The 24,582-nt window shown below is 49.8% G+C and overlaps 1 protein-coding gene across 1 annotated transcript; it reads right to left on the bottom strand.

Moving 5' to 3' along the window:
* Positions 1 to 12,773: 12,773 nt before the first annotated feature.
* RHOV (ras homolog family member V) lies at positions 12,774 to 19,847 on the bottom strand. The gene is made up of 3 exons (XM_069784458.1): positions 19,456 to 19,847; positions 15,994 to 16,052; positions 12,774 to 15,657 (listed from the first exon to the last, which is right to left on the bottom strand). Exons 1-3 carry the CDS (start codon positions 19,649 to 19,651, stop codon positions 15,217 to 15,219), a joined length of 696 nt encoding a protein of 231 aa, XP_069640559.1. The 5' UTR covers positions 19,652 to 19,847; the 3' UTR covers positions 12,774 to 15,216.
* Positions 19,848 to 24,582: the final 4,735 nt, after the last annotated feature.

The raw sequence follows: 24,582 nt of genomic DNA, 5'->3' as shown, positions 1-24,582 counted from the left end.
GAGCCTGGATTTTGGCAGCAGGAGGAGTGGGCTGCGACAGCCTGGGAGCACAGGCTCAAGCAGAACCTGCATTTGGGGCAAAAGCGGCCACTTATTTTGCATAAGTCACCTGAAGACCGCAGGCCAAGGACTGCCTGGCAGGGTTGTGCAGGTGACCATCAGTAGGTCAGGAGAAAAGCCTCTCCCAGAGCCAGGAAAGGACGCCCTGAGCCCTGGCTCACAGGGTCTGCATCCCTGGAACCATGCACTCCGACGTTTCATCCACTCAGTCATTGCATCGTACGTAAAGCGGGTACAAAAGGCCACTTGGTCATCATTTCCCTCTGGGTGAAAAAAAAAGTGGTGCTAGCACTTTTTTTTTTTTTTTTTGGTAGCTCTGAAGAGCTCGGCAGGTTTCTAGGCTGGAGGGAACCAAGCCCTGTGCCCCTGCTCTACTCCCTGCACCCCGGTGAAGTTCCTCCAGAAGGTTTTTGTAGCTGAGGTTCTCACAAATGTCAGACGACCTGCAGATTGGGTACTTGAGCTTACCTTCCCTTGCTTTCTTCAGCAGGACAAAGCAGAAATGCACAGTCATTGTCTGCAGACCTTGAGAAGTAACCGGGGAAATGAGGATGGTGGGGAACACGGGATGCTTGTCCTTCCCTGGGAGATAACTGTCTTACCTGACTCCGTCCAACTAAAGCCCTTTCTACTCCATAGCTCCTAATGCCTTTTCCTCCTGGGATGGCCTAATTGATACATAACTCATGAAATCCAGAACAGTTAATCTCAGTTTGTAATTGGCTTTGGAGTATGCTGCTTCTGTTTCAAAATGGAGAATGGCCCGTGTGCCCAGGTGTTTGCTATTTTAATCGAGCGCTGCCTCTTCTCACCGAGCTCAGAGCTTGGCCAGATCCTTATACTCTGTAGGGCAGGAGAAAGGCAGATGTTCTGGATATGGGGAGTTGTTTCTCTTCTGTAAAGAGGGGATGACGCAAAGCTGCAATGACTTGTGAATATACCTGGTCCTGTCACCAGCCCCTTTCGGCAACCAGATGCACCCCGAGGTGAGCCGCAGAGATCACCAAATCCTCCTCTGTCACTGTCCCACAGCCGGTTGTTTCCCAAGCCCTGCAACAGAGACGTCACACGCGAACAAGCATTTCCTCTCCGGAGCCTCTTCTGGTGCCGGCGCATGGGCCTTGGGCAAGGGCTGCCAGCCGAGCGACGCGCTCATCGCGACGTGTCTCAGCCACCTCCCCTCCGCAGGAACACCACCGGCAAACAAACCCCGCTCCCTCGGTGCTGCTCCGCGCCCCAGATCCCACTGCAGTCACTGGGCAGACTGGGCTGTGGTCAGGTGGCGGGCAGGTAGAACCAGTACCCGAGGCATGACCGGGCTTGTTCAAAGTCTAACTTCCTATTGCTCTTGTTTGCCCCCCTCCCCTTCACTTTCCCATAAACTCTACCTTTGTTTGACTCTCAGCACACCCTGCTTTTCTGTCTTTTTTTCCCCAGAGACTTCTGATATGAATTGCAAGATGTCTGGAACTGCCAGACCGTGTGGCACAATCCAAATATCACTGCATCAGGTAGGAGATAGCATCTTTCTCCAGTCACAGAGGAACCTTATCTCTCTGTATGTTCTTGGGACCCTGTAAACTTTCTTCACTAGACGTAATGGTGTCAGGAAAGGAAGTGGCAATAAATTTTTCCAGCTTGAACTGCTGAGGAGTTTTTTGGCACTGTGCAAAGCACTCCAGCAGCAGTCTGGGTGGCACACTTGCAAAACCTTGCAGAAAGCACCATGGGAACCCTAACGATTGAAAATGTGCCTTGGCTGTAAAAAAACAGTGCCTCTGATTCCAAGAAAGTTAACTTCAGTTGAGTGTCCTACAGCAAAATTCAAGATAAGGAGATGCTCGCCCCAGTGCACCTACATGAGACCCACACTCCAGCTCCTATCCAGGGGGGATCTCCAGCAACTCTGTGGAGGTTAAAACTACCTAGATGTCTTCTCACCCAGCTTAATGGTGCTTTTCAGCAAAGCTGAACTGAACTGTCGTCTCCAGGGTGCCTTTCATCTCCTGAGAGCAGAGGACAAAACAACTCCTCCTTGATATGCTCAGAGCTTGACTAGCCACCTGCTCCTGCCCAGACTGCTGCCTCCGTGGCATGGGTTTGGGACTGTCTGCTGAGGTGCTGTGCTCTCATCCCCCGTGTCTTGGGTCAATTTTTGTGAGCCCAAACCTGTGGGTGGCTGATGGGGGCAGAATCCTTGCCCCAGCCCAGGCAGTAAGGAAGTCAGCTCTCTGCCCAGTTGTCCCAGGAAAAAAGTGATGGTCAGGAGGCCAGGCTCCCGACTAAGGACTCTCTTACGAGGGAAGAGCCGATGCACGGGTGCTTCTTAAAACTGGCCACGGAAAGCAATGAGACAAACCGTGTTTGGTTCCTAACCAAGTCTATGCTTGTCTGTGCTGCAATTAGAGTGGAGTAATACAAGTTGCACATAGTATGGTCCAAATTTCTCATAGAGATGACTGTTGTGGAGCTGGGCAAAGCTCGGGAGCCATCCTCAGCGTGATTGTAATTGTAAGGTACGGCAGTCCTTTGAAACTGCTTTTGAACGCAGGGCTGGAAAAGGCCTCCTGACTCACGTCCACTTACTTACCTTCTATTTTAGACAACTTTGTCACCTAGTAGTTTTCATAAACAAGACATGCTCGGTCTTCAAGGGGAGGGGTTTGTTCTCACACTGTTCCAGCTGAAAACCCCTCCAGAACCTCTGGGTTCTGTGACCAAAATCCATCTTCTTCTTTTCAACCTGTCTTGAATTTTGCCCAGTTTGCACCCATTTAATTTGTGTCAAAAATTGTTCTTTTGCTTAAAAAGTTCCTTTTCTACCCCTAGCATGACTAAGCTGAGAATCTCATGAGGAGACTAGCCAGTGGCTATGTCTCAACCTCTCCTTGCAGTCTGCCCCAAACTACAATAATTCACATATCTGATGGTTAGAGCACTGGAACTTCTAGCTCCATAGGATTAGCAATAAATTTCGCAAAATCAGAGAGATTTCAGAAATCCTTAGCGTGTCTAATGAAGCTGACACTTGCTGATTCACCCTAGGACAAATCAGAGGGACTGCCCTGCTGCCCAAGCATCCCTGTTCCTCCCAGGTAAGGGTAGATGTCAAAGAGGATCCTGCCACAGCCAGTGACTGTTCCTAAGTCACTTGTTTGCCAGCAGTACTCAGCCAAAGTTCAGACAGGGTGAGAGGAAAGCAATCCTTTGTGTTTTCATGATAAAATGTATTTTAACATAGCAATTTGGCCATTTAGTTTAAAAGCCCTCCTGTTTTCAACCTCCTGAAACTGTCAGGAAGCACCCCTGCACCTTTGCGATGCCTGTCCAGTCCCCAAGGTTTAAAGCCTTACATTGTCATTGCTGAATCGAGGCAGCTATTTAAATCAGGGATGGGGACTCCGTTGATGCTGTCTGCTTCACAGATACAAAAGAAAGAGATCATCCCAGCTCCCAAGGAGTTTATTAGCTGATGCAAGCATGACCCCATGCCATCTAAACCTCCTGGAAGCAAGTCAGATTGATGCTCCGCTGATAAACATATCAGCAGCTGAGGAGCTGTGCACAGTGCGGCTCCCATAATTACTGACTCCGGTTCAAAGGCTTTTATGCAAAGGAACAATGGGCACCAAAACAGTGTTGCAGCCTGTTATGCACCGCAGTGTTTTGCTGTATTGGAACGGCTTGCCCTGTCAGACAAGCCTGCTTTTCATGTCCCTGTCCTCTTCATAACGCAGAGGTAATTCCTACCGGTAAGGAGGCTATTGTCCACCTTTTAAGAACAGGAGCCAGGGATGTACACACTGGCTAAAAAGATGAAAAGAGGTCTTAGCAAAAAGGGAAGTGCCCGTCAAAAAAAGGGCTGTTGTCCTCATCAGAAATCTGTTCCTATTATCCGAAGATTTCCCTGTCACCGGCAGGGCCCGAGATGGAAGTGACAGCTCATTCGTTTTGCCCTTGCTTCCAACAGTTGAGCACATCTGTGCGTGTCATGAAGGAGCGTGCAGAAGACATTAGCATTTTTGCCTCCTGTCCATTTCCCCTCTCTGCTCCCTGCGTTGAGGTTCGGCCTTTGAAAATAAGTCTGCGTTCACCATGATCCGGAAAACTCTGTGGGACGTGAGCTGCTGCCTGACGAGCCCCTGCCATTTCGGGGTGCTCACCGACCTGCTCTCGCCAGCTTCAGAACCAGCTTCTTCTTGTGCAACTTTGCAATCAGCGATGCGTATTATGACCGGGCAGCTTCCTTACACCCAGAGCAGTATTTATTTTGCAGAGAAGTGCTTTGTGTAAAGCACTCGTACCCTGCTCAGTCAGCACGGACGAGGCAGGACTCTGCGGGCAGCACCCCATGCGTGGGGTCAGTCCCCCCAGGAGCTTCCCAGCCCTTGCAAGGGGCAGGCGCCTTTCCAGCTCCCTGGGTTTTCGAGGGCTCCGGCCTTTCTGCACAAAACTAGATTATCCCTTAGTGACTTTCATCTGTTTGCTGAGACGTGGTTTATTTTCAGTCAGTTGCTTTCCTTCCTGCTCATTTCTCCTTCTCGACCCCAGAACAACAATCCAATGTATTTGCACAGCAGCACCCCAAAGCCAGATCTCCAGACAGTGCATCCAAATTATTGCAGAACAGCAGAAATTTCTCCTAGCTGGTGGGCTGCTTGGAGGGGAAGGGAAGAAATGCAAGGGGAATGATCCTCACGGAGTTACCCCAGTGGGCACCCCTCATTTGTACTTTTCCAACCTCATTTCATAGCACGGCAAGTGTGATGTGAAACGCTCTGCTCCCTGACCAGCCGGAGGGGTTGTGCTGGAAGTTTGTGCCCTTTTAAACCACCTGATTTCTTTTGCTCTCCTGCAAACGCTTGCTTGGAGCACTGGAGGTACGTGTGGGTCAGTGGGCCAGGGCCACCTGGGTGTTTATTTGCAGAGTCAGGATCTCTATGAGGTTGACGCAGGCTTCGGTGGGGAGGATGACTACAGCCAACACTCACAGAGTCTGCGTTGACAGGCTGAGCTTAGTAACAAAAACATTTATTAGTAAGTAATAATAACATTACTGGTAACAAAGTATCTACTTCATATTGTGCATAATATCAATAGATTTCACTTTCTTTCCAAGAGCTACAGCTTGCTGAAACTCCATTTCTTCTCTGGGGCATATATTTCTACCACTTTGGAATATTTCTGGCAAGTATTCCAAAGTAGATTTTTGTTATGACCCATGCTGAACCCTGGGATTTCTGTAGGACTGAAAACTTTCCCTCTAGGAAACCGTAAGTCCTTTCTCTCCTAAATGGTCTGTTCACCTCTGAGGGATCTCCCTTCCCACAGAGCCAAGTGATCTTGAAAGGGATCTCCTTCCACCCAGGGCTCTTAGGGCACCAGAGCTGCAAGGGCCAAAGGCACGACTCCTTTCTTCTCAGCACAAAGGTGGGAATTCTGGAGATGTCTGAGTCAGGAGTGGTCAGTGTGGTCGGGCTGCTCCAGGGTTCATCCAGACCCACCGCATTGCAGCGGGTGGTCACCAAGACAGGACTGTTCCTCCCCAAAATCCATTTGAAAAAGCTAACCTATCAAAATGTGAAAATGTTGGTTAGATAATTTCTGGCCAGCACCAGCCAGTAACCCTCTTATCAGTTCCACCAGGTGAGGTGAAAAGACGGGGACATGGAGTACACACAGCTGGGTAGTAGTTGGGGCTTGCTCCTTGCCAGGAATGTTTCCCAGGCGTGGAATGACCAAAGGCAGCTGAGGTCTCCAGGCAAAGGAGATGTCTGGAAGAACCTTGCAGGGGGAAGCGATCTTGCAGTGAGTCACCCTAGGCTTAGGTCTGATATCCCTGCCTAAAGAGGCAGAGGTAATTGCCTCTGATTAATGCTGGCAAACCTCTGTGAACTCCAGTGAGGATATGAAAGGACTGACATGCCTCTTTGAGATGGGGGTAAGATAGAGTACAGCCAAGTGTGGGAAGAAAATTAAGCTGAGATGTAGTTTTTAATTACCAATAAAGCCATCCTCTAGGATGGAGGGTTGAGAGCAGGACTCGGTCTCTTCCTACTCCTTTATGCTCCTTGACGTATAGAAAGGAGTTTAGGGAAGAGCAACCAGTGCTTGCTGTAGAGTCCCTTTTGTAATGTTTTAACGCTCGTGCTGCCCCCTCATCCTTTCTTGCTGGGAGGCTGTAATTATTTAGACCACAGATGTGGCCAGAGATTTCCCGTGGGTGCCAATAAAACACAGAAGAGCAGCATCAGTGAAGTCAGCACTGATGTTTAGCAGAAGCAAAACTACCCCTTTACTGGCTGACTATTCATCCGGACGAGGCAGGAGGAAGGCTGGACTCTGGAGTGTGCTGCTCCCTCTCGGCAAACACCGCGGGTGCTCAGCAGCCCTACTCCGGTCTCACCTCTGGAAGAGGGAGGGGGAAATGGGCCAACCCACACCTGACAGCAAGTGGCAGTGGGAGGCTTTCAAGCCCCTCGGGTACGTCTTTTTGGACCCAAGAGTTTGCCTGCACCTCAGTTAGGAAGTGTGATCAGAGCTTGGTGGTGGTGACCCAGCTTCATTCAGCCATGTCGGGTGCCATGACATCCCAGCAGCACAGACTTCAGCATGGGCTCGGGCATGCCTGTCCGGGCCATCAGCTCCTTACCCAGAGAGCTGGCCTTCTTGGAAATGTGTGCTGCTCTCGTCTGGCTGATCTTCTCTACTAAACTATGCAGAGGTGTCTCAATAATCAGAACGCCCCTTCCTCCTCTCCCCATCCTACAACATGATAGACTCAAGGTGGGATGCTGTTTCTCCACCCATAAATAAAGCTAGTTCTGAGTCTTGTTCAGGAACGGTTTCTGCTGCTGCTGGGCTCCCAGACCTCCTGCGTGGTGGTCTCTCATCCACCTGGGCTCTGGCTGTGCTCAGATAGTTCTGCTTGTGCTACAGTCACTGGGTGGAAGCAGTGGAGCCAGACACAAATGTCCCACATTCTGCATTTTGGGTCCATCTCTTCATTTTTGTCTGGGGACTTGATAGTACTAGCTATATGAAGACACCACATTTCATTCTTCCTCCTCTCTTGCCACATCACTGAGGTGGCATAGGTACCATTTAAGTAGCAACATGTATAGGGCTTCCTTTTAATCATCTCCTAGTTTTCCAGACCGTGGGGTTTCATGTTTCCTTCAACAGCTCTGAAGGTTGGAGACATTTGCTCTAAATGAATACTGAATTTCTCCCTTAATTGCCTGAACCCCAGAGCTGGAGTTATAATCACAGAATTTGGTTTTCCAGATCTCTCTGGAAACTCACAGAATACATTAATGGAGACTGGTGTCTGGACACATCTCAGGGCTTTTGTCTGTTTCGAGGACCATGAGGAGAAGCACCGTGATGTTCCTGGCAATAACCCTTCCCCTGCTACGGCACCCTGTGAATACTGGTTAATAAATGTGTATCACACCCCATGGAGGGGAGGGAGCTCCCTTTTGCAAATGGAAAAGGGAAAGTCATTCACCCAAAACCATACAGGGAAATGATGTTGAAGCCTGGGTCAACACTTCCAGGTTTCTGGTGACCTAAACTATATTTAGACTTACCCTCTCTCCCAGCACCTAATGCAGTGTCTTTATCATCTGAAAAGAGATGTTTGGATGTAGTGAATAAATGCACTGCATGGAAAGGTAAGATGCTGCTGTTACTGGTACTCATAAGGCAGCCAGGGGGTGCCTGCGGGATGTCCTCTTCCTCCCAAGGTATGGTTGTATTTTATTGGTTAGCATGGAGTCCCCATATTTCAGGCATAGCATCCTTTGACAGGAGTCTTGTACATGTAAGACTTTACTGTTAGATGCTAATAACTCTTGTTATTCTACAAATCTATTTGGCTTGTGAGAAATAAACCAAATCATCCTATAGAAGACATCACAACATTAGATATCCTCTCCTACCCTCCCTTCAGATTATACACTGCTGCCCAGATAATATTCCAGGGTGGCTGACATCTTTCATCTGCTCCGTGTTATTAAAACCCCTTAGCAAGAGGAATGAATATTCATCTGTGCTATATATAGCACCATGCGTATTACTCTCCACAGCTGGGAGTACAGCTCGGGTACCCACACTCGGATCTTTATGGTTTGGTTTTTGCAAGCCTTTTTTTCTCTGCGGCCGCCGAGTCTCCCGCTGGCTGGTGGCGTTGGCGCTCCGCGAGGAGCCTGCTGCTCTTCTTTCCTGGCAGAAGTTTCACAGGGTTTCAAAGCCTCCCTCCAGTGCGGTTATTAAAGGCTTTTGTTTATCTTGTGAAATCTGCCCCGTGAATGCTGACACCGACTGAAGTGCTGGGAGAGTTTCCCTGACTCTTCCTCTCGCTGTCTCTCACGGGTCTATTCCCATGAAAATGATCTCAGGTGTGCCGTGCGTCATCAGTCCGCCCCGGGCACTCTCTGGCTTCCTGGCAGCGAAGATGAATGCGCAGTTTCTGAAGCTCTGCCCGTAGCCGGGTGCTCCTTCTGCCTCCCGGCCTGCCTCAGCGCTGCAGAGAGCCATCCCAGCCATCCCAGCGGCTCCGGCAGCGGCAAGCACCGGCTGTCCCCAGGCACACGTCGCTCCCCGGGCGGGCGGCACAGCAAAGGGCTTGCTGCAGGAGAGCAGCTAAGGCTCTGCAATACTGCCCGAAACCTATTTGCGCTGCTCGGGCAGCATTTTCCCAGCCTCTCTCCCATCGAGCCCCGCAGGGTTGCAGCCTCTGCCGGGAGAACCGAATCCTCCCACGGCAGACACCGCTGCAGCACGTGGTGCTGACTTTCCCCTGTGGATGAGAAAGCACCTCGGTCTGCAGGGCTGGAGCGTTGATGCTCGCCGTCAGCGAGATCCCAGCGAGATCCCAGGCTTCTCCCCGTGTCCCTGTTGCCACTGAGCTACTTAACCAGGTGTTCACCCGGAGAAGCAGAGGGTTAAGCTCGGTGGCAGGGTGAGACACTAACAGGGATGGTGGAGGAAGGGCAGGCCCATGATTTGAGCACGCCGAGCCCCCCCACCAGAGTTTAACAGCAGTGATGGCACCGCCAGCACAAACGTTCACACGTGGGTGGCCGCTTGGAAACCACCAGCGCTGTCCCCACCAGCAGGCTCCATCGTGCCACCAGCCCAAAGGCGGCAGCGCAGCTGCCGGGGTGCCGTGGGAAAGGGGGCTTTGCCGTCCGCGCTTGACTGGCTAACCCGCGCTCGCCCATCCATCCTCCTCTACGGGACTGTGGAGGTTGAGCTCTTCCACCCTCGCCACCAGCAGAGCCAGGTTCTGCAGGTGGGCTCCTGCTGCCAGCCCGGGGTTGGGGGGGCAGCGGGTACCAGCCCCTGGCCCGAAAGCCAGGCCTGGCTCCGAGGCTGTGGCTGCGGCGCTGCCCGCTGCGCCGCGAGCCCGGGGAAGGTTTCGGCAGCGCCTGGCTCACTTTCTGAGAAAACAAGGAAAGAGAGATTTACCCTAAACCCTGGGAAGCCCGTGTATTTTCATTGTATTTTAATTTTAAGAGATTGTCTGCCCCGCCCAAGATTATCTCATGGGAAAGAAAAGCCTGGCTCAGTGACTCGTGGTGAAACTTGTCCCCGAGCCAAATTTCCCCGCACCTGATGTTCCTCCATAGCAGCAGAAACCAGAGTATTTCAGTTCACAACACTGCCCCAGGGGCAGCGCTGGGGATAAGGGGATGGAGGGGGAGGATGGGACCCACATCTCCTCCTGCTCTTCCAGAACAAGTCCGGCAGGTTTGGATGCCGAGCAGCTCGGTCCGGGAGCTGGAAAGGGCACGGTGTCACCCTGGGAACGGGGAATCACGTGGGGCTTCAGCAGAGGGAACCTGTCTCAGGGATACGTTGAAACATACCCTGCTCTCTTGTGCAATAGGTCTTTGCAAGTACAATGCTGTATTTATACGGTGGGAACGGAGAGCCCAGGGCTGGACTCCGCAGAGGCATGAGTAAGCAGCTTCCAGGAGGCCCAGGTGCCGGCTGGGCCAGCTCTTTGATTCCTCTTCTGGGAGCAGATGCAGACTGGGAGCTGGGTCTTGACCAGCATCCTCCAGTACAGGGAGGACCGTCTTGGAGCCGTATAGTAAAATTCGAGTGGTTTCTTTGCAGAAATGCTTGACCTCCCAGGCCCGCTACAGAGCAATTTAGCATAGCTCCAAGAGAGGCGACGATGTAAAGGAGAGCCAAGGCGTTTAAGCAGACCAAGCACAGCCTCCTGGGCACAGAGGACTCTCTCGGCAGCGTTGGAAGAGCAGCAGTCCGGCTGAAGCAGAGGCTGCGAGAGGACAAACGTTTCTTGTGGTGGCGGTGCCCGTTTGAGCAGTCCTCTGCTCATTCCTGCCCCACCGGTGTTCCCATGCTGCTCTTTGCGAGGCCGCGGAGAGGACCGTGGGAGGGGACCCATCTAGCCCAAAGCAGAGGCAGGAAAGCATTAGGAGCAAAGTTGGAGCAGACTACTTAGCTGCCACTACAGCTGAGAAAAGTCAAGCCAGACCCTGATTCCAAGCTGGAAACAGTTGCCCAATTGATAAATAGCATTAAACTTGGAGCAATCTGAAGGAAAAAAGCTAGTTAGCACCTGAGGATTAAATTGGGGGGTGTTAAGAAAGCGATAAGGTTGTTAACGCAATCATGGCCCTCTCAGGAAATGGGGGAGGATGCCATTCCAGGTAATTGCATTTCAGCAGGGTTCAAGCACAGCTGGGTTCCTGCTGCTGGACTCGTGTGGGCTCCTGACCTGGTAATAATTCAGCCTGTCCCTTCAAAGTAAATAGGACGTAACCTACAGGGCATAAAGATCTCCCGAAGGGAGCTTCCAGACTTGCCCTTCTGGCACTGGAAGAAGGCTATGTTGAGTCAGACAAAACCTGGTATTATTTTAGGGATTAATTCCCAGTCAGGGTTCAGTGGAAGCTTGGGAAAATGTTGCCAGCTGGGAACCTTCTTGGACCAGCTAAGCCCATTTAGGGTGTGCTGCCTACAGAGAAAGGAGACAAAAGGGTCCTTTCCACCCTGTGTTCCTACTGCTTCTGACACCTGAGCTCAGCTCCTTTGGAGATGGTAGCGGAGAGCAGCAGCTAGCACACCGGCTTCAGGAAGAATTACACAACACAGTGTTTACCTGTGGGGAAGTACTTCCACTGTTGCTTATGCTGGTGGGAAAGCCCTGATAAGTTACTCTGCTGGATGCAGGACTGTGCAGGAGGCTGCTGACCAGGCTTGAAGTCACAGACCTGAGCAAGAAAAAGGGACTAGAGAGTTTCTACCCTATAGGCACATTGGGTTTTTCTAGCATTTGATGCTGAGCTTTGCACTATGGAGCAAGTCAGATCGACTAATCATAAGGAACCTTTCTGGCATTAAAGTAAGTGGCACTTGTGTGGAATTGTGCTGGCCTAGAAATGGGCTTGGCTAGCTTCATCCAGCCTGGTGGGGTGGTTTGTGTTAGCAACAGTCTCCCAGGAACTCTCCTGTGCTCTCAGCATCATCTGAAAATACAGGTTGGTCAAGCAGCACTGCAAGGCAGAAACAAGTCCGAACTGTACCAGAGCCAGGTAGTAACACAGGTCCAGTACTGCAACACGGAGAAGACTAGAGCAAGGCTTTAAAGACTCCTAGGGTGGCTTTGGTCGGACACTCAATGAGGTAGATTCACCCCCACCCCCAGGAGCTCAGCTTTGTTCACGGGTTTCAGGGAGTTTTAGGGTGCTTATTGTGCACATGACAGGATATGGCTCAGTGGGATGACTCACTCCCCGTAAAGTTAATTCACACTTTGCTGCTATTTCCATTCACAGGTTCTTCCGTAAGCTTTAATGCTGGGAAGCTGCAAAGCTGGGAGCTGACTCCAAATAATCCCACAGGTCGCTTTACATCTAGCAAACAGCAGACTGCAGGAGGACAGCGTGGTCTCGGATATCTTAAAAAAAAAGTTCCCAAATCAAGTTTTATCAGCAGTAATTCCCTATTGTCTTCTATTTTCTGAATCACATTTGCTCATTACCTCTGCTACACCGTGGTATTTGTCCCTTTTCTTTCCTACCTCTCTGCTGAACTCCCCCAGCAGCCTCGCTTCCCAGCCCTCTGCCTTTGGAGCAGCTGTGGGGCCCCAGATGTGGGCAGACTGGAGCCCTGACCTACCTGTGATGCTGATGATAAGGCTAAAAGAATGAGTCCTGTGAGCTATCTTGGATAGAGCCTTTGTGTCCTATGTGGCACGGACAAAATTTTTCAGCACTTCAGCAGTGTTTAACTACCAAGGGAAGTTAAATAAAGCTGGTTGCTAAATTACCCACCAGCCTAATGACAGAGCAGCACGCTGTTATTAAGGCTCCAAATGCAAGTCCTACATGGGCTTGTCTCAGTGAGTGCTGGGAGGGCCTCCTGACTGGTCCCTGGACGGTGGCTTCTGGGGAGAGGCACTGACAACTTTGGATGTTTGCTACTCCATCCCCCTTGGCAGCCTCCACCCTGAGCGGCTGCTGAAGGAGAGGAAAATTAACTGAGGCAACAGAAGGATCTTGGAAGGTTTCAGCTATGAGGGGATTTTTACCATTGCTAGTTGGGGATAGGACATGGAGGGAGAAGTGGGGCGATTTCCTTCTTATGCTACTGTCAGTAAAATGGAATAACTCCTCCTCCATCTTAAAGCCCAGCTTATTTTGTGCTGACAAAATTACAAACACAGATCGGAGACATTTAAAAAATTTATTTGAACGAATAGTAGACACAATCACAGAGGAAGAAAGCAGCTCTCAGTACAGCTTCTTTTCCAGAACGAAATAAGCCCTGTTTCATACCAAGCTACTGCAGGACAACCCTTGCTCTCCTCAGCAGGAGGGAGGCTGGTGTTCTTTCCACCTGTGGATTTGCTCCACAGGGGTATGGTGTGCTCCTCAGCAGGTCACACCGCAGCCCTCGGTCTCACAGGCTAAAGAAATGCATAAAGACCCAACAGACAAACTGAACTAGCAATACAGCAAAGGTGCCTGTACAGGTAGGAAATACGTGCAGGGATGCATTGCTGAGTGAGAGCTTTGTTCGAGAAGCGGTGTCCTGCCAAGAGGCCTGTGGGACATGTCCCTTCTAGCTACCGCCTCTGTACTCTCCATCTCTTCGGAATCCTCACCGGACCTGGATGGCATTTCAGTTGGGGGAGTCCTTTCAACACTCAGCTCATTTTGACACGCCATCCTTTCAGGTCTTTAAGCCTTACCCTACAAGCAGCTCCAAGGCTGTGGGCCACATCCCTTCGCAAGAAGACCTGCCCACCTCTTTCATACTATGATATCCCCCAAGGAGGCAGCAGGCTTGTCTCGCGTCCTGGAGCCTGTATGAGCTGCACCACAAAGAGAGATGGCTCTGAGAGAGATTTCCAGGCATTTCTCTGGATCCAGAGCCATGCTGCATTACTTGCATGTGGTTTTTACAGGCGCACTAGCTCGGGCATGCTTGCTTTTGGTGCAGGGCAAACAATCCACAGCTATATCCCCTTCTGCAACGTTACTGCAGAGCGTCCCCAAAGTGATGGGCCATGGGCAGATGCAGAGAACCCCCTGAGTATTGAAGGCATTGCTTGACAGACCTGTCACACTCTCTGCTACATAAACCAGAACGAAATGTCTCTATGAAAGAAGTTTTAGAAATTGATGCAAGTTCTGTAGTAAAATGTGAACAGACTCACTAGGAAATTAATCCCTCGAGAAACAGGTGAGAGTGGAACGGAGCAAACATAGTGAATGTTTTTGTCTGGTAGGAACTTCATGGATTTCCTTTGCTTTTGATTTCAGCAGATCAAGCAGTGACTTTTAAGAAAAGGAAGCACAACAGAAAGAAGCCCTGAGCCCTCCATTCCTGTTCTGCAGCCTCAGGAAGAACAGTACAAGGTAAATTCTGTTCTCCTGTGTAGATCTGAAACTGAGGATTTTACTGACAAAGAGGAACTCTGTCTAACTCTCCCTCTCACTACAACCCCTTCCTTTTGATTCAGAACTTAACATATGGACAATATTACTTTGAAATTGAGATCACTAGCAAGTTTTCCAGGTCCCTAGAAGATTCCCTGAATACTAGCATCTCAACTAAGCAGAATCACAACTCTTAATTTAACAGTGTTCATTCTTCTTTCCTTCTTCATCTCCCTTTCTTCCTTCTATCTCTCTTTACCCTTTTTATTGCCTTCCTTTTCTCCCTTCTCTCTTCTCCCTTCATAACATGCATGGCTCTCCATCTACATTTCACCCCTTGGTAGTGTTGCAAACCCTTCACTGACAGAGTTTCGTCTCTGCTAGACAGACAGAGCCACTCATCACTGTTCCTCACCTGTTCTTTCTCTCAAAACACCACACACGCAAAAGGTCTTTCAAAATAGGTCCCCAAGTTCAGTTCATGACTACCTCTTAAGATAGGACTATAGCACTGGCACCCACCGGACTACAGAGTCCTCTCGGAGAACATTTTGCTTAAAAAATTACTGTAGCTGCCAGTGCATTTTCTCTTGAGCCTGCTAATGGCCTTTATTTAGGAAAAACCTTCTCAAGGGTACTCACAATTCAGGGCCTTTAAGAAAGAGTGCTGCTTTTTCACAGCCAAGTGGCTTCTACCTATTTTGGCAAGCAGAATCAGAGAGGGAACCCAAGTCTCGTGTTACAAATTCCGCAGCCCATGTCTGACCACATTGCAGTGGCCTGTAACTGCCCCTGCCCTACTCTCTGCCATGCCTGTAAATCAGCCAAAACATAGGCAGACTTCAAAAGTACCTCACATTTATTATGCTGCATCAGGACTCCATAAGTGTGTTAGCTTCAGACAGAAAACTGGTCATTTTGAACAATGTAAGGAACCTGCCTGCTCTGGGGTACTGAGTCTTGGTGTATTAAAGGCTCCCATTAGTCTGGGATACTACAGACATGTCCAGCAGGTACTTATAGCTGCCTGGACCATTCCACATCCCGGCACAATGGAAATCCAGTTCATGTCTCCTAGGCATCTGATACTGTAACCCAGCAAGAGCCAGGTTTCCAAGCCCAGCAGCTTATCATACCCTCCTCGCTGGGGCCATAGGAGCAGTCACTCCAAGAAGGTGCAGAGCCAATACTGCCATTGGGTGTTTCTTTTTTCTCCCCCCTCAAAGCAGCTTCAGACAAAGCAGAAGAACTTCTTCCAGCGGCACTTGGAGAGAGTTTTGATGCCTTTGGCAGTCATCTTCTTTTCCTGCCGTGCTTTGTGCTCGACACCACTCACAATGGCCATGTCGAAAACTTCCTTGAGGTTCTTCTGGGTCAGTGCTGAGCATTCCAGGTAGGCTTCAGCCCGGATTTTGTCAGCTAGACCTTCTGCCTGAGGCCGGGGCACGGGCTTCACGTGGTAGCGATCCAGGCTGATGAGGACATTGACGTCATCCCGCAAGTCTGCCTGCGTCCCCACCAGCAGCACCGGTGCCCGGGGGTTGTGAGTTCGTATCTCAGGGATCCATTTCTCAGTAATGTTTTGGAAGGAGCTTGGGTTTACCACACTGAAGCAGACAAGGAAGACGTCGGTGTCAGGGTAACAAAGCGAGCGCAAACAGTCAAAGTCCTCCTGTAGAAAATGGAGGGGTGGGGGGGAAAAAGTCTTCACTGGACTGATCTCCTAACAGCTTGATGCTGCAGTGGCTTTTTCACACGTTAACTAGGACAGCAACACCCTCAGAGGGAGGGCATGGTGCTGACTTTGTGGCCATGCCACGGTTCAGGCACAAGTTTCAGAGCTGTGGAAGTCTGTCATTCACCTCTCTGTGACTGCCATACCAGCAAACAGCTGATGCTGGACTACTGCATTTCCTTCCTTCCCAGTTAAACGCTGTCTTCCCCAAAAGCCTGCAAACAGTCCCTGTCCCACAGGACCAGAGCTGACAGCTGCTTCGATAGAGCTTACCTGTCCAGCAGTGTCCCACAGCTGGATCCGGACTGGGGCTCCATCCACCAGGACCTGCACTGTAGCAGAAAAAGAATAAGGATGAGTCTAAGGGAGTTGCCCAGCATACACATGTACACTCATACAGGTTTTTCCCCAGAGCGCTCTGTTCTGTATCCCACTGAACAGAGTCGTTGGAGTCACTCAAGTCTGTCCTCCTTGCTGAGCATCCTCCCAAACCTCACTAATACAGCTGAAGCTTGCACTGGGAACATTAAGAGACCTGCAGCAGACTTTCTGATTTGGTTATCCCTCAGGCATTTTGGGTTCTTCTCCAGTATTTTGAAAGAATCGTTCCATATTACTGGACAACTGCTTCTCTAGAGAAGAAGAGCCCTTAGCCAAACAGTGCCCTGAGAGCAATTTGTTGTTGTTCTTCCACAGCCCAAGAAAGCAGATAAGGATAAACACAAACTGAGAACTTCAGCAACTTGTGCCTAGCGTTTTGGCCCAGAGTGGAAGTTCAAATCGGTTTCCTTTAAACAAGCTACTGGAGACTTTTACCATCCAGGCCAGAAATTTGGCCTTAAAAAAAAAAAAAAAAAAAAAAAAAGCATTTCTGTGAGTGTCCTAGCTAAGGAAAAGCAAAAGACCTAAACACAACTTTGAAATGAAGAAGCTATTAAGGAAACAGCGATGAGTGAAATCCCCTTCAGAGACTATGCACACACTGAAAAACTGCTGAGTTACGTAGGTAAGGTCTGCTCCCACTTCACTCCCTAATCAGAGTAAGCCTTCATGTGGTATCAGCTGACTCAGACTGAGGGCTGGCAGGACCTCTGATGGAAATCTGGAATGAAACTGTTAGATGTTTAAGTGCAGAGACTAGCTAGGAAGCCAGGAAAAGGAGAAAGGGGTTGGGGGAGCTGGAAATCACTTGAAAGTCCTGACAATATGGATGGGGCTGTGCTTTGGTGAATAAAGGAAGGCATCCTGGCTAAGGTGACAATGGCTGGCTCTTGACACGAGCTAGCTAAATGCCCTTGCTGTGCCCAGGAGGAGGCTTTATCGTCCTTTTTGTAAAAAAAAAAAAAAAACAACCCCCAAACCCCCAAACAGAAGCAGTTTCAATCTTTTGTGATTCTTGAAGTAATTAGCCAGGTGAGAAACACAACAGAAACAACTGACTTGGGAGAGTTTAACACAAGCTCTTGGAGGAGAGCACTCCTTCTCCCTGAAACCAGTCTGGGGAGAAGGAGGGAGACACAGACAAAAGATGAACCGAAGTTTGGTGGGAGACTGAGACTGAAGGAAAAAATGAAGGGGTGGGTGCACCCACCACAGTGCCACTCCTCACCAGTGTAACTGAAAGTCATTGCTTCCTTGTGACTGGGAAACGGTTGGGTTGTTGCCAAATCTTTGCCCCAGAGGAGGAAGAGAAACCTGTTCCTGATCAAAGAACCTGCCAGATCCTGACTTGATCTTCAAGGCACTGGGCATTTGCCTTTCTAGTATCTGGTTTCTTCTGTCTCCCAGCGCCTTGAGAGAAGGAATTAGCATCTCTGAGATGTTTTACAGTCTTCAGAAGAAAGGCACCACATACATTACCTGCTGCTCCAGTGCTTGCACAAGGTTTTTTCGTACCTGCTGCTAGCCTAAGCTACGCTAGCAACTCTGCGACAGCCCTCCAAATACCGCCCTCACAAGGTCCACACCCTCAGGATGAGGCTGGATTTCGGTAGGGTAGCGAAGGGGCCGGCAGAACAGGATAGCCTGGTGGAGAAAGGTCACTGGGTACACGTTTCACTCAAGGCTGCTCTACCTGGCAGTGACACCCAGCAGTAGGTAGCACCCAGACAAATGTGGCTGGGTCACAGTCCCAGAGCCGTTCCCCTGATAACGCAATACTTTCTCCTATCTTGTTATTGGCATTACAGTCCATTGACCAGAATTAGGGTTAGGATGTAAACTGTGAAACTCAGTTCTGCTGGCAGTTTCAACTGCAAGTATTCCCCAAGAGTGGAGAGAATTAGGCTGAAATTTCTGAAACGGATCTTCAACCGTGCTTTGTGAATCCAGGGAGGGACTTTCTTCAAGTTTATCCAGGTTAAGAGTAGGGGTGGGAAGGGAAACTTCTCCATTCTCCCATTTCCTCCCAATAAGCAGAAAGTGAACTTTGGAAGACCCGTTTTTAATGGTTTGTATTTCTATCAGTTGCAAATGCTATGCACTTCTGGAAGTCAGGCTCGCTACTTGGACATTCAGAGTGGGGCTAAATCCCTGTGCAGCTATCTTCAAATTACTTGCTGCTAACCAGGGAGTCTCTGAACTCATACTGCCTCCACCTTTCTGGATCGTTTCGCTACGGATTTGCCCTTTCCAAAAATGTGGAGGCTAACCACTATGGTAGTTTCAAGCCTCTCTTAGCCCAAACTGTACACATCAGTGTAAAGGGAGCAGAGGGAGCAGTAATCTTTCCCTTGGAGAACTCAAGGGCTCCTTACATCTGCTCCTAAAGGGCTGCTGGACCCTGATCAGCAGCATGTTCCCAGTTCATTTCCTTCAAGTGACAGTGGAAGAGCTTGGAGAGGGTCAAGACAAATCAACAATTCCCAGCGTCAGAGTCAGCAACTGGGGGAACATTCAAATAAACAAAACACTCCCTCTAAGAACCCCTGAGACTATGACACATTAGAAGTCTCGTTCCCAGTCTGACTTGATGCCATCTCTAATCTACTGATCTATACTGTCATGTACTGTTGTGTCTCTTTGTATCAGATGAAGAAGAGAAATCTTTCAGAGGGCTTTGTACTTTCCTGGGGTTTATATTAGAAATTGGAGCCCAAAAGAAAAGGAGCGGAGTACAGGAACAAAGATGGCATTTACGACAGTGGAAACTAATGAAAGCTCATCAGCTGGCAGGGAAGGCAATTCTAGCCAGACTTACAAAGCTCTTCAACTTTTTGGCAACCTCTGTTCAACGCTAACTTCAGTGGACATGCAGGAAAAAGGATGTTACTGCTGAGTATCGGTAGAAGCTAGAAAGCCTACAGCGCATTGCTATGATATTTCTGAAGCTAAACCCCAACGACAAGAAATCAAGCCCCCTTCTGTTTACTCATAACACCCCCACAAACCCAGGAAGGCGCCCAATTTCACAGGGCTGGCGAGCCAACTCGACGCGCGCCCTGCCGACGCACAAGGCTGCGGAATACAGGACTTCCACCTGCTGAACTTCACCAAACGCCTGACGGACTCGGTCCCAGTTGCAGAAAACACCCTTGGCGCTTTGTGTCCGTCCCCGTCCCACCCCCCAGGCTGTGCTCACCCTACACCCCCAAAGCCCCCCCCCCGGTGCGGCAGCCCGCCTCACCGGCAAAGCTCGCCCCCGGCCCGCAGCGGGGGGATTCGCTGCGCCAGGCGGGGATCCCCCCCCCCTCGGCCGGCCGGGCGAGGCACCGGGGAGCCCGGGCGGGTTCCTACCGGAGAAGGTGTCGAGGGCGGTGGGCTGGTACTCGTCGGGGTAGCCGTTGGTGGTGTAGCTGACGACCAGGCTGGTCTTGCCCACGGCTCCATCGCCCACCAGCACGCACTTGATGCCCAGCTCCGGGCCGCTGCCCCGGGGGGGGCTGTGTCTCCGCAGGGCAGGCGAGTAATCCAGGAGCTCTTGGGGGGGCATGGCACCGGCACCGGCACCGGCACCGGCGGCTCGGCGGGGCTCAGCGCGGGGAGCGGCGCGGCGGGACCGCTGCCATGCCCGGGCGGGCGGGTTGCTGGCGGGGCTGCGCGCTGCCGTGCGGGGCCACCCTCTCCGACCCGCCTAGCACCGCTCCTCATCGCTACACCTGCCGCCCTGCTCCCAAAACCGGCCCCCATTTCCCTAGGCCCGCCCCGGTCCGCCCCGCAGGGAGGCCGGCCCGGCCCGGCCCGGCCCCCGGTTGCCGTATCCCGGCCCCCCCCCGCCGCGAAGGACCCCGAGCAGCGCTCGCTCTCGGGATTTCGGAGGGTGCCGCCGCCGTGCTCCGTGTTGTGCACACACGGCAAGCCGCGGTCCGCTCCCCCCCGCCCCGCTTTTCTCTTCCTAAGGAGCAGCGCTGATGCATTTCTTTCCATTGACCTGCATTTCTTTCCATTGACCAGCAGCCCCACCTGGAGCACCTGTGATTTCTGGCATGACAGGAATAAAATCAACAGTGACTGGTCAATATTGTGAGGGACAATAGAAAGCAAATGACAGAGATACATCACATTCGTTAACTATGCGATCGCCGTGACCGAGCTCCTCTGACCCAGCCAAGCTGTTGCTGCGTGCCGGCAAAAGCTGCAAAGTGTATTTTTCCAGCTGCCTGGAGACACACGGCGGTTCCCAGTCCACTGCCTTTTTTCATATTCACCTCTGGCAGCTCACGCACCACGCTGTGCCCTTGGCAGCTGCGAAGATGGCTCCATCCCCACCCCAAGGAGCTCGCTGTCTAAAGAAGTACAACTAAACAAACAGAAATGTGCGAGCACATTTAAAAGGAGAGATGTGGCCATACTGTCGCAGCAACCATTGCACCCCAGTGTAACACCACCAAGTGACTGAAAACACTGGAGGGAAAGTATTAATGCATGCAATACCTAGTATTGCAACACCAGCTTTGACAGTGGAGCTGTTTCCTAATGGAGAGGCTAAACTCCGGCTGTTGGTGAATGCCACCAATTTAGTTACATGATGCCCTTCATCGTGCTCTCAGCAAGGGAGACCTGTCTGCACTGGGCAGGTTTGTGCTGCAAGGAGCCGTTGATTAGCAGTTCCTGAACTTGCGTCTCACTGAGGTTTGCATCCACACCGAGAAGCTACCCAGGTGTTTCACCTATATTAATGCTACACTTGAGAAGACATCTTTAAGTCAGGCACAGTCTAAAATGCTTTCCCCCATGGTTGACAAAATGTCACAAGCACTGCAACCCCTCAGGTTCAAGAGTTTTGACTTGACAAAGCATGCCCACTCTTTGGAGATAGCCCACAAGCTTCCTGGGAACAGCAAGAAGGCTTTTTCTCTGCAGTTTTCGCTAGCAGTTTGCTTTAACCAACCTCTTCTGTGTTTTTACTAGCACAACCTGAAATCTCTATAGCTGCAAAAAATGGGGATGGTATGATAAGCCAGGCTGCTGCTAAAATGTGTGCCAGATAGTCTTGCTACAGCAAGTGGCTGCTAACTCAAGTGACGGGCTTGCATTAAACTGGCTTTTTCCAGTGCCACGCTCTTTGTTGCTAGTTCAGAGCCAGGTGACAGCTGAACTGCTCCAGAAGAGGCAGAAAGCACTGGGACAGGCGATACGCCGTAATGTGTGAGGTACGGCTGTGCCTCCAACGGGACTGGCAAGGACACGCTACACCGCAGCCGGGGCAGGCAGCACAGCGAGTGAGGATCTTGCAGAGGTTTTTCAGTGCATTTCAGGCACAGGCTGACATTCTGTGAACTATGACATTTCCACTTAATCGGAAGAAATGAATGTAAATGAGGGATTATTCACCAAATTATTCACTGTTAGCGAGTGTTAGCAGTAGCGGGGGGGGGGAAGAGGTGAAGAGAAGCCAGCAGCTCTTGTTTCCTATATGCTCTTTACTTAAGAATGGATATCCCTCAAGAAGGTAGACTGTCACACCACTCCAAGGATTGAATATCTTTTTCTCTCCTTCCTTTCCTAAAACTTCTTCCTTCTGTGACTATGTTCCTTTTTCCTTGTAGTTTCTGACAGCCGTTGGTTGACACACACTTAACTTGTGGATAAGCTTAAGTGATTTTTAATCTATATTTAAGCTAAGCGATTAAGCAAACAAACAGTGCAGCTCCCACGGGTTTGTTTCTCAGGTCTTGCCTTGCTCCTGACAGCTAACAGAAGATGCAGGTTTAGTTTCGCAATGCAGCGAGGTGTCAGACATTTTGGTTTAGCAAGATTTTTGTACAGTTTTGTTTTTTTGTAGTGAAAGTCTGTCCCATTCCTAGAGCTGCTGAACTGACAGCCACGGGGACAGGCTCTGCACGCATAAGTAGCAGGTACAGCAGGAGAGCCCCATTGCACGCTGCCTCCCTGACGTGCTCCTCTGCCAAAATCAGCTCTCTGCCTGAGTGGGAAACACACAGTCTGCAAGGCTATGTTTGGCTTCTCTCCCAGGAATTATAATTAGTACCAATTATGATGGTATTCCTCATGATGTGAATTCCCATCCACCGGGAATTAAGTGCAGAAGATCATACCCTTTTCAGGGAGACCAAATATAGATTTCAGGTATTGTTAGCGTTTAGCCATTATTCAGCTGGGCTGCACTATCATATGTACCTTCTTAAATTAAACAGAAAAGCTGCTCCATTAGATTACACAGTGATTTACAGTGGAAATCAATTTATATATTTAGGCAGCATGTGATTGTCGCCACCGAACAAATTTTATACATCTGAACAGAGTCCTATTATTAATAAAGCAGTTCTTTAGAGGAAGACACTTCCTTTTCTGTCCCTTTCTATTAATTAGAGCCACCTTTCTCACTGGAGCTGTGGCAGAAGAAGTCCACCCATGGACCAAGTTAAAACAGTAACTAAGCCAATTTGGATGAGGAGGAAGCTGGGGCTTGTCTGTTGCAGTGGGAGCAAAGCTACGGATCAGCTCAGACTATTCCATGTATTTCCCCCTCTGAAGTGCAGTGTTACAATGTTGGGAAACTGTGATGCTGGGATTTTTTGCAGCTAGTGGTCCTGACTTTCACTGCCTCCCGGGCAATACTGCACCTCCGACAACATGATATTCTGCCTCCCTGGCTGATCTCATTTGTAACTTCATAATTATGTGTGGCCACAGACCAGTCTGCCTGAAACTCGCAGAGTGGGAGCCACCAGCATAGTCTTTTGCAAAGCCTACCAAACTACACACATCGGCTCAGAAAAAGCATTGCATGTTGTGGGATTTGTCAGACCTCAGTTTTAAAAATAGCAGGGCACCCTTCTTACCAGGTGAGAGAGAAAAAATTATCGGCCACTCAACACCATCTTGAGCAAACCTGGCCTTCAGCTTTACCTGCATTTGTACAAGTGGGCTGCGTATGTCAGTACACTCCCTTTGCAAACGATGCCCTCAGATCACATTTAGGAATCCTTTCACAGCGCTACCTGTGAGGAAACACGAAACAGTGAGAAATGGAGGGATGATGAAAACAGGCAATGATGCCATCACACGCTGGGTCAGCTGGGTGAGGATCTAGATTAAGAGAGGGGCTAAACTGGAGCGCAGGTGCCAGAGCAAACCAGATCCTGTGATGCCAAGAGATACGCTGAAGAAGTCAAGACACAGCTGCTGCCTGGCTGGTCGCCTTCATAATCACAAGCAATGAGACAACCAGTGCTGAGTCACCCGGCGTTTTGTCATGCACCTGAGTGTGCATCCTCCCTGGGAAAAATCAAGCGTAATTACCACTTAAAAGAAGTGACAGACAAAAGGGTGAAGACAAGAGCCTGAGTCTGGTTTTCCCTTGCAGTGTGCCTTGTCTAGTCACTGCAACCTGCAGGAAGTGATGTCAAATGCTTCTTCGTATCATTTTCTATCAACCTTGCAGAGGCAGAAATAGCCACAACACACAAGTCAGTGGAAAATCAGGCTTCGGCTATTCACGGAAAAATTACTACAGCTGAAATCAAAGGAAGAAAGATCCTAGTATTTGCTTTCCCATATAGAGCTCTTGATTGATAGGAAATCCGTAGTTTCTGAGGCCACAGCAATAAAAATGCTTTACGATTCTTTAACAGCTAATGGGTATTTCTGGTGTGCACTGGAGATCTGTGATTCTGAAATGCCTTTTAGGAAAATAAATAAAAGGAGAGAAACAACGTGAGAATACAGCTCCCACTATCCTGGCCTCTGAACTGCTTTATTGCTCCTTGGAAATAAAAGCAATGCCGTGGGGGATGCACAGAGATGTTCTGGTTCTTCTGTTCACTGCCACTCTAGTTATATGCGGAAGCAAAGAATTACAACAACAGTATTATACTACAATTTAAAATTACAGAATAATAAGTTTAAATGAAATTACAATGCCACTACCTTCAAAAATATTTTCTTAAATGTTCCAAGGAAAGATAAGCACTTATATTGCACTCAGCCTCTTTCTCGGAGACAAATTCATCTCCTATCTAAGTGGCACAGGAACGAGTCCTACCTGTCAGATGGTCTATAGATAATTTAGAAGTATGTTGCCATCTGCTGGAGAAAGTAAATCTTTTAATAAATCAACTGATAAACGTGAAAAAGTGGGCAAGGTTTAAGGCACTCAAAGCCCTTTCTCTAAACCCGAAAGAGAAACAGCAAACTTCAGACTAAGGATAGGTTGGGAGACAATGCTCTGAGCTGAATTTAATTATGTCGATCAATTAGACACTTTACGTGAAAAGAGGAGTTAACACTTAACTAGAAGGGGTGAGGGAATTAGCAAGAGGAAGGCGGTAAGGTTCATATCCCCCATGTAAAAAAGGGAAAGGCAGGCAGTTAACACCAAACGGTGAGGGGCTGGGTTGAAGAAGGATGGCTAGAAAACAAGAAACTGCTGTAAGACCACTGTCTCTGCCAAGTTACCAG

This window comes from Haliaeetus albicilla, chromosome 5 (assembly GCF_947461875.1).
Source record: "Haliaeetus albicilla chromosome 5, bHalAlb1.1, whole genome shotgun sequence".
Taxonomy (NCBI): Eukaryota; Metazoa; Chordata; class Aves; order Accipitriformes; family Accipitridae; genus Haliaeetus; species Haliaeetus albicilla.
This window is presented reverse-complemented; position numbering and strand designations above follow the sequence as displayed.

Excerpts from the sequence above, each read along its gene's own strand:
- RHOV (XM_069784458.1), bottom strand. The coding sequence starts at position 19,651 with ATGCCCCCCCAAGAGCTCCTGGATTACTCGCCTGCCCTGCGGAGACAC. Across the intron at positions 16,053-19,455 it reads CGCCCTCGACACCTTCTCCG|TGCAGGTCCTGGTGGATGGA; the intron begins GTAGGAACCCGC and ends TTTCTGCTACAG. Across the intron at positions 15,658-15,993 it reads TGTGGGACACTGCTGGACAG|GAGGACTTTGACTGTTTGCG; the intron begins GTAAGCTCTATC and ends CATTTTCTACAG.